At 41.3% G+C, this 16,281-nt stretch overlaps 1 protein-coding gene across 1 annotated transcript; it reads left to right on the forward strand.

Moving 5' to 3' along the window:
- Positions 1 to 1,467: 1,467 nt before the first annotated feature.
- LOC147432384 (tetraspanin-7-like) lies at positions 1,468 to 13,972 on the forward strand. The gene is made up of 3 exons (XM_086492358.1): positions 1,468 to 2,018; positions 2,414 to 2,590; positions 13,468 to 13,972. The coding sequence occupies exons 1-3, from the start codon at positions 1,551 to 1,553 to the stop codon at positions 13,873 to 13,875; spliced, it is 1,053 nt and encodes a 350-aa protein (XP_086348484.1). The 5' UTR covers positions 1,468 to 1,550; the 3' UTR covers positions 13,876 to 13,972.
- The last annotated feature ends 2,309 nt before the right edge of the window (positions 13,973 to 16,281 follow it).

Genomic DNA, 16,281 nt, shown 5'->3' on the forward strand with positions numbered 1-16,281 from the left:
TCTTAGAAGCGCCTTTTTAATTGAAGTAGCCAGTCAAAAGGTTTGAAAGTGACCCCAAACCCGTCTCTTTCTACCATCAATTTGTTTTTTAATTTGTAAAACTAGTTGGACTTGTATCCTTTGTCTGTGATTAGAATGGGCCCAAGTAAAGGCAAGAAGGTGCATTCCCCATTGGTATTCTTAGAGGGGTCTATGAAAGAGACTTCTTAGCCATTAAGTTATAAAAGTAATAGATATCATGTATTATGTTTAACGGAGAGTCATTAGATAGTATGGTGCATGTTAGTTTCCTTGAGTAATGTGGGATTGATGGACTTCTATGTTTGCACCACATTGAGGACATGCAAGATCAACATGTGCGCATATCATTGAATGAACTTATCCATTCGCTGAGCCACAACTGGGCTGCATTTGCAAAAGAGGTAGGTATTGTTTGTTCACTCCGTTCTCGACACTGCATGTTTCTTGAGCCAACCGAGCAATTGATTGGAAGAACATATGTGCATTCATTCGTTGGCACACACACAGGTGGTGGTTGTACCATTCGGTGAAAAAGAGCAGGCCACCTCAGCTTGGCCCACCACGCCCATGTACATAGGCGCTTGATGTACTGTTGGTCGTACCGCAATGCCCCCTCCCCCGCACGACACTAAGTGACACATAACATTAAAGAGGGGGGGGGGGGTAAGGGGATCGACGACGCGGAAGTGGCCCGAGGCAGATTAAACCCGGACGCGCGGCAAGTCAACGCGAAAAAGAACCCGGGCGACGACTCGATTTGAACCCAGGGCCTCGTCGCCCAGATTGTGACGCATGGGGTAACCATCCCACCCGCACGCACATGTTGTACCCATGGCCCGGGTTTTTGGGGTTTTATTATTAAAACATAGGCGCTGCCCGAGTTTAATCTGTGGCCGGGTTTAGTCTGTGGCCGGGTTTAGTTTTTAAGTGCCCATCCACGGCTGCAACCTCTCCGATTTTCGTGCGCGCACTTCTCTGCCCTCGATCCCCTTACCCCCCCTCTTTAATACTATGTGTTATTTGGTCCTGAGGGCCCCCCCCCCCTCTTGCGTTCACTATGATGCAACAATGTTCGCATGGCGGGAAGACCTCTGAACTCAGGGTTGCTCTGCAAAAGCTATGAACTGCCTGCGTGGAGGTGGCTAGAGCTCTTCCCTCCCTGTACCATACTCGACAGCAGCAGTGCGTCAATGCCAGCTTGGCGTGAACGATCGGGGGACCGACGTCCAACATGTGCGCAATTTGCAGATCGATGGAGGATGTTTCTACTCTCACCAAATGTCACTCTAAACGCCTCATGCGCGCGCTCGCTCTCTCGCTCTCTCTCTCTCTCTCTCTCCAGTGCAAACTTCTATGGCAAGAAACTCCTTGCGCTCTCGGCAAGCAACTCCTAGGCTCTCTCTCTCTCTCTCTCTCGCGCTTTGGGTGCTTCAAAAGCGAGAAAACGGTGGCGTGCTCTAAGTAGCCTAGCTAAGAGGAATTTTTCTCTGAAAGCCCAGTGATGGTCTCTCCTCTAACGGAGGACACAGATGGGCAACACACTACGGTCGAGGCAACTCCTAGCGGATCACCAGCAGCAGGCTCGCCATTCAAGCCCTCAGGGTCGCCCACCAACAATCCCCGGCCAGGAATCCGTCAATTTGCACTTCCGATCCAGATTCCTCATCATACAGAATGTCATCTGCGCCTTGCTCGCGGTCGCCGTCTTGGCCACAGGATTCTTGATCGCGCATGGTGAATCCATCAATGGTGAGCCTTGCGCCGCCTTCATGCACCGCCCCATCATCGCTGTCGGCTTTCTTCTCCTCCTCATCTCCCTCATTGGCCTCTTCGCCACCATCGCCAAAAAGTGGTGCGACACCCCCTTTCCCGAATGGATTGATCTAGTCCTCGTCTTTTGCCTCGTCATCCTTCTCTTCTGCTTTGCCATCTTCTCTCTTGAGATCACCAACAGAGGGCTTACCCACCATGTCGTGGGTTATGGCCAGTCGTACAAGGTACTCTTTATGCATGCTTCTTTGTTTGAGTTTCTTGTGGGAATGGATGGGAATGAAAGCATTCTGAGTCCGTTTTCTCATCGAAATGCCCGAGGTGGCATAGTGAGATTGTCTGCCTGTTGATACTGAATAGTTGAACTGGTACCCCTGAAAAATGCATACATATTGTCTGAGACTAGGCTGAACTAAACCTAAAGACACACATGCACTAAGGTAAGAAAAATCACACACAACATAAGGCATGCGTTCTCGTACACGCACTCATATGTTGAAGAGTATCCATCACACACAACATAAGGCATGCGTTCTCGTACACGCACTCATATGTTGAAGAGTATCCATTTGTGCTTGCGAAAACGAATACTAACTTTAGTGCCTTCTCATGGTATCACAAGGAGTATCGGTTATATGAATACCCTAAATGGATGCAACATAGGGTTAAAGATACAAATTATTGGAGTAGAGTCAAGACTTGTCTTCAACATGACAATGTTTGTGGGAGTGGCATCATTCCCAAGTTTCCAAGCGACATCATCACAGATGTGACATTGGCAGATCTCACACCCATTCAGGTTTGTGTCTTTGAAATTTTTATGTGGGTCTTTCTGGTTCTAAAGATTCTTTGCTTGCTTGTGTCTGTCTTTCAACTTCAATGCTTGACAATGAGACCGCCTCTAGTTTTCCCTCACAAATCTTACTTGACCATGCTTCTCTTTCTTTAGAAGTGTGACATGTCTTCAGCAATCAACAGAATTCTGCGTCATAGTGTGGACCCAAATGTTGTCTGCTTTGTCTTTGTATCTATTTTCATTTCTTGTACATGCAATGCCAATGCTATAGAATACTTAAAATAACTAATGGAAAGAATTAGATTCACCTAGGTGATTAGCAAGGGTTATTGTATGATATCAGGTGAGTGTAAGGAAGGGGAATCATAGAGGGCGATTTAGTGTACTTTACAAAGCATGGTCCGGTATCTAGGGGAAACTTAGGGGCAATGTTCAGGAAAAATGTATCTCAGCTTAATATCGTGTCGTTTTCAATTCTAAAAATGCCGGTTGAGGACAAGGGGAAAAGGAAATTCTGCCCCAAAATAGAGCAAAATAATGTAAAAACTGGAAAAATAGATCTAATTTTCTAAAATTTCCTCTTGGAAAATTCAAGGGAAGGAATTTTGTATGTTTGGAAAAATGATTTTTCCCGAACACTGCTTAGGGGCATTTGGTACGCGTAGGTGACTGACTTCTCATTTCTACTTGTGTGCTACAAAAAGCACTCTTAGCACAAATGCTATAAGAGAGTGAAAATGACAGGAGAACTTCATTATTGAACTAGTATAAAGGGTACAAAGGGGCTCTCTTTATAGTGAAGAGCTAGGCTTTGTGGAAGGTTAATAACAATGTGTAGTACACATCAGAAGCCAAATTCATGTGAATAAGCATCCCTAGGAAGAGGGATCGATCGTTGAATTTGGAAGTCAACAAATGTGTGTTATCTCCATCTTGTGTAATGTCATGTCCTATAAACGCCGTAGAATTAAACTCACTTCCTAAGCAGTTACAAAGTGTGTTCAAAATATAATCCTAAACAGATCTCCTCTCTTCAAGATGATGTCTAAAGAGAAAAAGGAAAAATTTCTTATTGAAGGGTCTATTAAATTTCAAGAAGCTACCATAAAATTTCAAGAAGCCACCATTTATGACCTACCAAAACTATGTCATTCGAATGCCAACTCGTGGTACTGAAGAGGATCTCACCTTCCTACATACTTGTGAGCACTCTCACCTCATTCAAACTCTACATAATTCTCTTGCTAACCTATAGAGCTTGCTCTTGTCATAAAACAAAACCTCGTCTCCCTCATGCTTTCAGGATTTACATTAAGAACAAAATGGGTTAATTTTTTAAACCACAACAAAAGTGGGCATCTTCATCTACATAGCGATCTTCGTGTCATATATAAAATGCTGACTCTTCAAAAGAAATTCATTACAAGAGCAACTTCAAATGATATATATCGAAACAATTGAAAAAAAGAAAATCATGATTGGTTGTCTTGTGCTCGCTTTTCCCCCCCTCTTATGATCTTGTTGTTGCTAAAGGCAGAGCTTCGACTTTATGCCATCATTTGTCTTGCACATCTGACAAGTGTTAGACCACCTTCGGGTATCTCTCAACATAGCATCAATATGATAGTTTGGTTGGTACAATTCTTGAACAGTATCCTTGAGGTTGATGGATCCAACATTGCCTACTTTCTGACAACACACTTTCTCCCATGCCCTTTTCATCAAATTGAGGTAGACTGGGTGTTTGTGTCCTCTAGAGGCAAATATATTAACAAATCATGGCCATAGCTTGGTTGGTAAGGTGCATGAACATTGTCCTCTAGGTTGATGGTTTCAACACTTTCAAGTCTTTTCTGATTCGATTCAAAAAGTATGCGACAAAGTGTGGTGTGCTTGAGATGGAATTTGTGTCCTTTCACCAAAAATAAAATATCAAATCGACAAAAAAAAAAGATGTTTGCATAGGAAAGTCTCAATTTGTTGTTGATTGGTGTAGCTCTGTGCTTGAAAATGGTTACTTTTGACTCCTTGCAATCATATTTTTCATCAAATTCATAACGTGTTCACATACAGTTCACAGTAGAAGTATGCAACCTCCAAAATTTGTAGGGTTCTCTAACAAGTTTATATCTCCCACACCAATTTAAACCAAGTTCATAATCATCAAATTCACATTGTGTTTACATTGTATTGACATTAAGATTGGCAATCAAGATTCTTGCGGATGTACTCTACCTATGTTCAACGACATATGCCCTCCAAACGTGAGCATCCTTTAGTGATGCCGTGAGGTATAGTGGCAAAAGTTAACCAAAAGTCCAAATGTATTTGTAATTGAGCACAAGGGATTCACTAGTTTGTTTTGTACAATACCACGTCAGTGTATGATAGGGGGTTTATCGTCATCTCGAGCTTTGTGGTTTCAAGGTATCTCTCTCTAGTTTTTTTGTGAGCACCTTGGGTTGGCGGCGGATCACCAATGGTGGTGGCCTTCATGTTACCATATACATGTGATAGTGATGTGTGTGAACACACTAGGACCGCCGGGGCATTTTTTCCCTCTTTAGGAGGTTTTTCCCCCCGTGCATTGTATATACGCACATCACTCTAGGGCTATCTATCTTTCCATTGCACACTAAGTAACACACTCTCTATTGTGTGCCTTGAGCTTCCTTCGTCTTCTCCAAGCTGTGTGTGTTTCTCTGCAACCCTAATTCCAACAATTGGTATCAGAGCAGGTCACGTCCTCCCGGGCTTAGTCGCCAGCTGCTCCAGCACACGCTTGCTCACTTTCTCCGATTTCAGTGAGCTTTGGCGAGCGTTCGCAGGTCGACAAATATTTTGTGCAAACTTGTAGAGCTCGGTCTGCTCAGAATTTTGATTTGGGCTCATTTCGGCCTTCGTTTCCACTATAGGCAGTACTGCACAGGCTATTTCGTCATTTTGTGCAGATTTTTTGTCAGTGCCGTTTTCTGCATAACAGGTGCCTTATAGTCTTCTACGGTTTGTGCTATATAGCACAAGTTGTTCCCGCTCCATTTCTCCTATTTTCGGGCAGTTTTCACATCAAGTGCAGCATTTACCATGGCTGACAACAACAACACAGATGTGTTAAGGATGTTTGCTGCTGAGGACAGGTTGGATGGGGACAACTACCCTATGTGGGCTTATATGATGCAACATGTTCTTGTGTCAAAAGGTGTTTGGAACATTGTGCAGGGCATTGATGTACGTCCTGGTTTTGAAGATGTAGGCGATGTTGAGGATGTTGCAGGTCTTGCTGCAAGGATTGCAGCTGTTAGAGTTGTTTTGCCTACGGCAGAACAAGCTCGTTGGGATGTTAAGGATGCGCAGGCTCATGCAATGATTGCGTTGTCTGTGAAGCGCACCATTATTCCTCACATCCGTTCAGCAAAATCTGCAAAACAGGCTTGGGATATTCTAGCAGGTCTTTATGCAAGCCGCAATGAGGCTAAAATTGCTTTGCTGCGTAAAGAGCTAGCTAGAGTCGAAGATTATGCATGAGAAAGATGATATGGACACTTTCCTTGCTAGTGTCAAGGATATCAATGAGCAACTCATTTCTGCAGGTGAAGTCATTTCGGACAGTTCCCTTGTGCAGACTTTTCTTGATGCCTTACCAGATTCCTACCAGACTTTTGCTAGTACTTGGAGACTGATGACCCAAGGAAATCCTGAAGTTGTCAAGTTTGATGCATTATGCACATTGCTGTTGCAAGAGTCACTTTCTAGAAAAAACAGGACTAGGCAGCGTGCAGTTGAACAGGCTTTTATTGCTTCTCAAAGAAAGGGTGGTAACAGTAATGCAGCCACTTCTTATGGTTCTGCTGCGAGTGGCAAAAATTCTGTTCCTAATGCTTCTGCTGGCAGCACTTCGTCTGGCAATTCTAGTGATAAGGACAAAAAGAAGATGCGTTGCCATTATTGTAAAGCCAATGATCACTTGATCAAGTCGTGTCCTAAGTTGAAGGCCAAAGAGGCTAAGAAGAAAGAGGGTGGTTCCACTGCAAATGCTGGTTCCACTACAAATGCAGCCATTGTTGAGTCTTCTGTGAAAGGAGATTGTGATGCTGATGTTGATGCAGAATGGGCTTTTAGCGCAGAGTGCACTTACAATCTTGCTGTCCATGATGCATGCTTGTCAGTTGTTGCAGATTCACATGTGGTATTTCGACAGTGGTGCTACAAAGCACATTACCTCACATCATGAATTGTTTACCTCTCTCGAGTCTGTCCCTCATGGGAATTCAGTCACTTGTGCCAACAACGCCTCTTATCCAGTTCAGGGAGTTGGAAAGATTGTGCTCACTGCTGCTAATGGCAGTTGCTTCACACTTGTTGATGCACTTTATGTACCTGGGATCAAGAAGAATCTCTTGTCTGTATCCGCACTTGCTAGACTTGGACTTGTAGTCAAATTTGTGGATGACAGATGTACAGTTCATGATCTCAGTTTTGGTGATGAAATTGTTGCATCTGGGCTTTTGTGCCGTGGGCTGTATAAGCTCACTTTGTATGACAAGTGTGGACAAAATTTTACAAATGCTGTTGCAGATTCAAGGGCTATTTCATATGCAAAACTTTGGCATGCACGTTTTGGTCATCTGAATTTTGCCAGTTTGCTGCGTTTGCAGAAATCTGATATGGTTGCTTCTTTGCCGCCTCTTGAAGCACCTATCAAACATGTTTGTGAAGGCTGTATTCTGGGTAAAATGCAGCGTTCTAAGTTTCCAAAGGATGGTTCAGTTAGGGCCACATGCAGGTTGCAGCTTGTGCATAGTGATGTTTGTGGGCCCATGCAAACTCCGTCCTTGGGCAATTACCTGTACTTTGTGAATTTCATTGATGATTACTCCAGGCATGCATGGGTATTTCCGCTTAAAGCGAAGTCCGAAGTTTTAATGTGCTTCAAACAATTTTTGGCTATGGCTGAAAATGTCTCAAAATGTACTATGGGCACCCTCCGTTCCGATCGAGGGGGGGAGTATATGTCTCATGAATTTAATGCATTTCTGGCTAGTCGTGGGATAAAACACCAATGTACAGTGCCTTATACACCTCAGCAAAATGGTGTTGCTGAGAGGAAAAACAGGTCACTAACGGAAATGGCACGATGTATGGTCAAAAGTCAAGCTTTGCCGCATTCTTTTTGGCTTGAGGCTATCATGTGTGCCACTTATGTACTTAACAGGTGTCCTACGAAAGCTTTGCAGTCTATTACTCCATATGAAGCATGGCATGATAGAAAACCTTCTATTGAGCACATGCGTGTTTTTGGCTGTTTGGCATATGCTTTGGTGCCACAAGTGCAGCGCAAAAAATTGGATGATAAGGCTGTCAAATGTATTTTTGTTGGTTATAGTGCTGAAAGCAAAGGTTACAGGTTGTATCATCCGCAAACAAAACGTATTCTGGTTTCACGGGATGTAGTGTTTGTGGAAGATTCTATTCAGCCCTTGCTGTCATGTACTAGAGACAGTAATGTAAGCTCACAGGACATTTATGACACTTTGTTGCCTTTTTTCAGTGGTGGAAATACGAATGTAAGTTCCAATGAGGCAAATGTACAGCCTATGGGGGTTTCTGAAAATGTTTTAGAACAGCCTATTACTGATGCAGATGTACATGATGTACTTGATGAGGAAAGGGCTGAAAATGAGCAGGCTAGAGGTATGCCAAAATGGCTGGTGCACACTTTGCGTGACAGTAAATTGGATGCACCTTTATCTAGTCGTACTCGTTCAGGCTCTCGCCATGCATCTTATGCATCAGATTGTTATTCTTTGGCTGTGTCTAGTTTACATGATGTTGAGGAGCCTCTGTCTTTTGATGAAGCACAAAATTCAGAAAATTGGATTGCTGCCATGAAATCAGAATATGATGCACTTATAGAGAATGACACATGGACTTTATGTGATTTGCCTCCTGGCAAAAGGCCATTGGTACGAAGTGGGTTTACAAGTTGAAACGCAAGCCGGATGGTGAGATCGATCGCCATAAGGCTCGACTTGTTGCAAAGGGTTATGCACAACAAAAAGGCATAGATTATGAAGAGACTTTTGCTCCCACTTGTCGTATGACTACTGTGCGTTTTCTATGTGCATTGGCAGCTCATTTTGGTTGGGATGTACATCAATCAGACATTGTTACTGCTTTCTTGAATGGTGACATATTTGAGGAAGTTTATGTAACGCAGCCTCGCGGTTTTGTCATAAAAGGACAAGAGGACAAAGTGTGCAAATGTGAGAAGGCTTTGTATGGGTTGAAGCAATCTCCTCGTGCTTGGTATGAGAAAGCTGACACTCATTTGGTTAAACGAGGCTTTCGTAACAGTCCAACAGAAAGCACATTGTATGTAAAGCGTGAGGATGATGTATTTCTCATTGTGGTTCTTTATGTTGATGATTTGCTGATCACTGGACCAAATGAGAGACATATTGCTGAATTTAAGGCTGATTTGAATGCTACTTTCAAGATGAAAGATTTGGGGCTGTTGCATCATTACTTGGGTATACAGTTTAAGCAGTGTGATGGTGGTATTGCCTTGTGTCAGAAAAGTTACATAGAGACATTGCTATGTAAGTTTGGACTTGAGGATTGCAAACCTATTGCCACTCCCATGGAAACAGGTTTGAAGTTGAGTCTACATGATGCTGGCGATCCTGCTGATGTCACTCTTTACCAAACTGCTGTTGGCTGCCTCATTTATGTATGCAACACGAGGCCAGATATTCAGTTTGCAGTCTCGCAGGTCAGCAGATTTATGCATAGCCCACGGTCTAAGCATTGGCAGGCTGTCAAGAGGATTTTCCGCTACCTTAGTGGCACTTTACATCTTGGCTTGTTTATCCCAAGGGGGGATCATTGCCGCCAGACTTACATGCTTTTTCGGACTCAGATTGGGCTGGTTGTTTTGACACGCGAGTGTCCACAAGTGGTTTTTGTTTCATGCTTGGCAGTTCATGGGTTGAGCAAGAAGCAACCTATTGTGGCCACTTCGAGTTGTGAGGCTGAGTACAGGGCAGTCTTCACAGCTACGGTTGAGTGTGTATGGCTCAGACGCCGTATGGCTGACTTGGGTGTTGGACAGGACACTGCCAACACTATCTACACTGACAGTCAGAGCGCATTGGCAGTTGCGAGGAACCCAGTTTTTCATGCTCGCACAAAGCACATTGAGGTGCATTACCACTATGTCAGGGAAAGGCTCTCAGCAGGAGAGATCAGCTTGGCTTATGTGCCAACACAGGACAACCTTGCAGAGAGTGTGTTACTTAGTGTGCAATGGAAAGATAGATAGCCCTAGAGTGATGGGCGTATATACAATGCACGGGGGAAAAAACCTCCTAAAGAGGGAAAAAATGCCCCGGCGGTTCTAGTGTGTTCACACACATCACTACCACATGTATATGGTAACAAATCCCCCCTGGAGTGATGCGGTGAACGAGAGCTGGCACATGAGTAAAGGGAAGTGCCATGCCTTGAGGACAGGATCCGTCCACAAAGGGGAGTAAGCCCAAAGCTTTGCGGAAAGCTTCAAGCTTCTCACGAGACAATGCCTTTGTGAAAAGATCTGCAAGGTTGTCCTGTGTTGGCACATAAGCCAAGCTGATCTCTCCTGCTGAGAGCCTCTCCGTGACATAGTGGTAATGCACCTCAATGTGCTTTGTGCGAGCATGAAAAACTGGGTTCCTCGCAACTGCCAATGCGCTCTGATACCAATATTTGTTACCATATACATGTGGTAGTGATGTGTGTGAACACACTAGGACCGCCGGGGCATTTTTTCCCTCTTTAGGAGGTTTTTCCCCCCGTGCATTGTATATACGCCCATCACTCTAGGGCTATCTATCTTTCCATTGCACACTAAGTAACACACTCTCTATTGTGTGCCTTGAGCTTCCTTCGTCTTCTCCAAGCTGTGTGTGTTTCTCTGCAACCCTAATTCCAACACTTCATGGCTTTTTATTTATATGGTAATCTTTGATGTAATGTGGGGTTAAGGGATTCCATGTAATGTGGCATCCCCTCCCTCTTCCCGTATTAGTGAATTCCTTGTTTAATCAAAACTCATTAGATCTCCCCAATTTCAGAAAAATAGAAAACCTCTCAAAACATCGTAAGTGCATAAGTGAAGGGTGAGTTTAGGAAATGAAAAGACCCATGAAAATGGAAAGTCAAAAGACTTTTTGTGTTCATAGAAAGAGATGGTCAAGTGCACATTGATATATTTGTGTTTTTCTTTTGCTTATTTTCCTTTAGCCTTTTCTTCTATGTAGAGTGTGTCTTTGCACTATATAGGTTGTGAATATATTTTTTCTTAAGCCATTAGGAGAGAGAGAAAGCCATTAAGAAAGAGACCTCTTGACAAAATTAGCAGCCCTCTTTGCTTTTTTTTTTTGTGGACAAAACTCACAATGGTGAATGGATGATATTGAAATATTTAGATAATTACAAATTCCTGCCATGCTCGTCATGAGCCATGACCACTTCACCAGATCAAAGATACATCGGCTGATAGGGGAACCACCCCATGACTAGAGATGAGCCCGTACTTTCACCTTTGCACGTTTGTTAGTATTCCGCACAGAGTCCTGTTCCACTCCTCTGGGTTTCTTTGCTTTCGAATGCCATGATCGTAACCCTACTTTCTTGGATTATCTTTGTGAACTTTGCTACTTCTTAGGAGTTCTCAAAGATCCGACAATTCCTTTTCTTCTAAATGTGGTTAAAGTAGCAATACCTCACGATTTGTGTAGCAATGATAGTGTCGACTCTTGAACGTCTTTCCTCCCAAGAAAAGATCGTTCTTTAATAATTCTATTTTCCAAGTTTTTTGGACCCATTTGCGAATTTTGCCTGCAAGACCACAAATCGACGGACACTCCTTAAACATGTGAGAGAGCTCTTCACAATCCATTCTACATTGCGAGCATCTATCTGGACCAGGTCCCCTAGCAAGGACCTTCACTCCGGTTGGCATTGCTCCCCATAACACCTTTCTTAAGAAGACCTTCATCCCATGCGGCCATTGAAGGCACCATATGTTCTTCATGACTGTCTCTCATCTTGACTAAGCATGATAACTTTTGATTAATGCTTTGAAATTTATTTAATGGAAGCATTTGTCATAATGTGCTAAGATTTTCTATTTATATGCTTGTTGAAATCATTTAGAAAGGTGTTAGGAAGGCTCAAGTAATTCTTTTAAAGTAGTTTTCAAGTTTGAATCTTAAAGCAGTTGAAAAGTCTTGCATCCAATTTTGCTTGAAAACATACTCTTGAAAAAACAAGGTGAGGAGGCACGAAGGCCTGCTAAGGTAAGAGAGATGAGGGATAGTAAGTTTAAATATGTGCCTACAATCACATGGAATTTTTATTGTGATTTAATGTAAAGTTATATTATCTATTAGGGGTACTAGCTATTTAAAAATGATAATTTCTTTTAATTATCTTACAAGATTCTTTAGTTGAGACTTTTTTATTGTTAGGGCTGCCGACGATGGCTACAATTATCTCTCTCTCTCTCTCTCTCTCTCTCTCTCTCTCTCTCTCTCGTGTTTGCACCAGCCTGCAGATAGCACGTGTCTCCATCTCTCTTCTCTTTCTTTTTCGCTACTCCCCGTCTGCTTTGTTTTGATGTTTCGACCCCCTCTCTCTCTCTCTCTCTCTCTCACACACACACATCATGTCATGCCTCGAAGCGTGTGCATGGCCTTGCTATCTCTACATCTGCGAACTGCTCAATGCAAGCTCATGATTGGGGTAGAGTTAGCAGTAGTAGCTGATGGCTAGGTGCAAGTGATTGGGGAGGGAGGCAACACGAGGCGCATGTGATTCAAAAACCTGTAAGAGCCAAGGTTTTACCCAATTAGCTCTGTCTCATACAAGAGAACCTGTGAGGGCCACGAAATTCACACAGAGATTGCTTGTGCACGACTAATGCAGGTCTTAGTAGGAGAGAGGACGGGTTTAGGGATAGGGGCATGCACACACGGAGGCGAGGTGATGAGGGAAGGAGCTCGAATAGAAAGGGAATAATGAATTTTAGTTTGTAGGAGCCATTGGTTGCAAAGATTATCTATTATACATAAATAATCACAATTGGTTTTTAAATTATGAAAGGCTCTACTTAAATAATATGAAAGATGCATATTGCACATCAATAAAATAAAATGAGAAAGAAGTAAAGTGAAAACAAATTAAAAACAAAAAATATTTTAATGCTTTTTCATAAGAAAATGTAAATTTAATAAGCATAAAAAATAATAAAACAAAAAAGCCTTTATGAAATCCTTACATCAAAGGGCTCTTTATCAAGACTTTACATCATGGGATCAAACTAATAGGAATACTTTAGAAAATAGCTTTCAATAGACCTTTCATTCACAAGACTTTTGAGCTTCCTTGGGACACTTGTCATGCAAACAAATTGAACGACCTTTGCCCATAGTGCACTAAGGCTTTTAGCAAGCCAACAATTACAGCATAAAAGAGAAAATAATAACTATATAAGGTATGCAAATTTTATGGAATTTTTTAAGGAGTTAGAAGCTAAACTACATTTGAAAATTTTCTTGAGCTAAAAATTATAAATTTTATGGTACTTGGCATGGGCATTAATTTTAGATGCCGCATAAGCTTGCTCTTTGAAAATAAGTACACAATTTTAGATGTTTTGAATACTCGCACACACTTTTGAAACAGAGTAGAGATAAATTATATATATGACTTAATTTTAGAATTTAGATAGAAAAAAGATTCACATAAACGGTTTTTTCAACTTTAGTAAGACAAAACCATAAAACTATGTTGCAAAATCTTTGTCAAAAGTTTAAATTTTAAGTGGCATTGTGCAGGGAGGATGTTGTATTCCCCCTAGTGCTTGCAATATATCATTTATTGGCTCACAAAAAGGGAATGAAAATCAAAATGATATCAAGAAAGTGGAAACTGTTGGTGCAAACGAGTATGGATCCTTGAACATTAGGAAGGAAGCAAAGGAGAAAGGTTTCAGAACAACTATCCATGCTTATACTCATGATTGCAATAAATGGAGCTCAACCCCTACTCAATTATGCTATGATTGTGACACATGTAAAGGTGGTGTTATACAAGCAAACATGAATAGATGGAAGAATGCTGCTATACTTTATGTCGTTTTAGTTATGACGATGGTAGTGATATGTGCCCTATTTGCTTGCTATGGATTTTCCAACAGAAGACCGCAAAAGGATAAAGAAACTCGAGAAGTTGTTCTTTTGTAACATCAATAACATTTTGACCAGAGTTTTGTCCATAATATAAGTCATAACAAGGGGCTTACATAAATAATTTAAATGCATATTTAAATTTTGATGTGCTTATGTTGTTATACTACTTGATCTTGATTCCTACAAGCTAACATAGTCTCAAACTCATGGACATATTTTGAAGACTCTGTGTCATTATTTTGAAGACTCTGTGGCTTTAATATGGTTTTTAAAAACTGATTGAAGAGTTTATTTTACACATAATTTCCACATTTTCATGTTATTTGGAAAAATTAAAATTTCGATTATGATGCACGAATGAATGTGAAGTGTAGTTATGAATTTCCACTTTCCTAAGATGGGAACGAAGCTGAAATAAAGAAAATGCGCTATGTATTGTATAAAAATTAATATTCTTTCAAGAAAATAATTTTTCTAATGCTAGCACTTCACATAACTACATATTATAAAAGGTGATTTTGTATAAGAACAAAACCAACAGACTTCAAATATGTAGGTCAATTGATATATCACTAACAGTGGGAAATTAAGTTGCTAAACAAATTGGTGTCTCTTTTCTATTTGGCCTCAAGAGTGGCTTAAGAATGCTTTTCTACAAATTAGAACAAGTGGGTCGGATGTTAGAAATATATGGCACTTGATTTTTTTTATAGCCATCTTTTCTTTCATAAGTTAACGTGTACCAAAAAAAGGTTGCAATCTTAGCCAAAAGCTTTAACATTTTGCGCTTCTGTTGGAACAAAGAATGCATGATGATGGGCTTTAATACCAATTTGTGCACACAGGGTACTACCCTGCGATGTAAACTTGATGAACTTGAAACACTAATATTTAAGCTGTTCCTGAGAATATGAAACAAATAGGATCTAATTGGAACCACTTTAGTATCACTTTTATAAATTTGAATGGAAATGTGCACAAATTTCAACACAATAGTTTTTTTTTCACAAGGAAAAGTATCACGAAGTAAAAATGCAACTATATCTTTAGATGTCATATTTGCATTTGATAACAAAGCCGCCCCCCCCCCCCCCCCCCTCCCCTGGTGCGCGGCCCCCTTTCCCACTTCCCAGGCCCCCTTGTTCTTGTTACATCGTCGAAAAGTGCAATGGACAATGGGAGTTTGTGTTTTAAATATAAATACCCATCAATGAACTTAAGTGAGGAACCCAATGATGAACACAATCACTTTATCCATGGAAGCTCAACTAACACACAAGTAAAGGACAAGTCCAAACTCAATTCTCTCTCTCTCTCTTTCATGTAGCCATGCCTCCAATTGCATATATACAATACTAGTTTACTATGTGCAAAATCTTGCCACCTTCCCCCAACAATTCTCCATCAATGCACATCCATACAAGTCCGAGACACAATTCTAGGAAAGAAAACTTTAATTGACACCCTTGTGTATTAAAAAACAAGAAGTAAGACGAGAATGCACTAGTGCAACCTAAGCATACATCACATTGCTTGACCACCTTGCTAGCATCTCAAAACGTTGTCTCCTATCACAAGACAGCTTGTAAAATCTTCGATCCCATGATCTTTCCAAATAAGTGACCTCCTACATTCACTTCATGAGCCACTGCTAATATTCATGTCCTTGCTCATACACACACCTTGTTAAGACACCATCCTTGCCCAATCCTTGCAAAACATCATTGATTAAAGAGATTTTCACGGAGTGAAGAACCAAAGCCTTCCGTTTTGCCAAGGTCCATTATGTGAAACACTTGAATTTCTTCAAAAAAATACACAATGGTGTCCCATTCAGACTACCCCAAGAAGTTGAACAAGTTTGCATCAAGAAATTGATGGTGAATGCCTAGTACCTCTTCTTCCTAGGCTAAGATTGCTTACAAAAGAGGCTTATGCATGGACTAAAGGTCAAACTATTGGAGTAGAAGCATCCATTGTAGCAGTCGTCCTTTGATTTGCACCTCATTAATCAATGAGATATTTTTGAGATCTACAAAGAATGTGAACTCATTGCTCAATAGATAATGGTTCCTTTTAGTGTTAGAAAGAGAATTTTGTGCGACCAATGGATGGCGGGCTACCATAACGGTAGCTCTGATTTTTCATAGTTCTATATCAAATTCTCACAATATCAAAAAATAGTCTTTAGTTTTTTAAAACCTTAATAATAATGCCCCATGGGATTTGATTGAATCTTTCTTCTGTCGTAACCGAATATAGGACACATATGACATAAATCACACTCAATGCAATTGAGTGCACTTTTTTTATATGCGTGGTTCTCTCTCTCATTCTCATTCCCTTTCTCTCAACTAGCTATTATCCTTACATTTTATTGCGTCCACTTTGTACTCAGCAACACTGCTAAACAATATCTCTCTCTCTCTCTCTCTCTCTCTCTCTCTCCTGTGATGTGCA

The sequence above is a fragment of the Adiantum capillus-veneris genome, chromosome 20 (assembly GCF_014529385.1).
Source record: "Adiantum capillus-veneris isolate H3 chromosome 20, ASM1452938v2, whole genome shotgun sequence".
In the NCBI taxonomy this organism is placed as follows: domain Eukaryota; kingdom Viridiplantae; phylum Streptophyta; class Polypodiopsida; order Polypodiales; family Pteridaceae; genus Adiantum; species Adiantum capillus-veneris.

Coding starts and splice junctions, on each gene's coding strand:
- LOC147432384 (XM_086492358.1), top strand. CDS start 1,551: ATGGGCAACACACTACGGTCGAGGCAACTCCTAGCGGATCACCAGCAG. Junction 2,019..2,413: donor GTTATGGCCAGTCGTACAAG/GTACTCTTTATG, acceptor TGGTATCACAAG/GAGTATCGGTTATATGAATA. Junction 2,591..13,467: donor CAGATCTCACACCCATTCAG/GTTTGTGTCTTT, acceptor GGCATTGTGCAG/GGAGGATGTTGTATTCCCCC.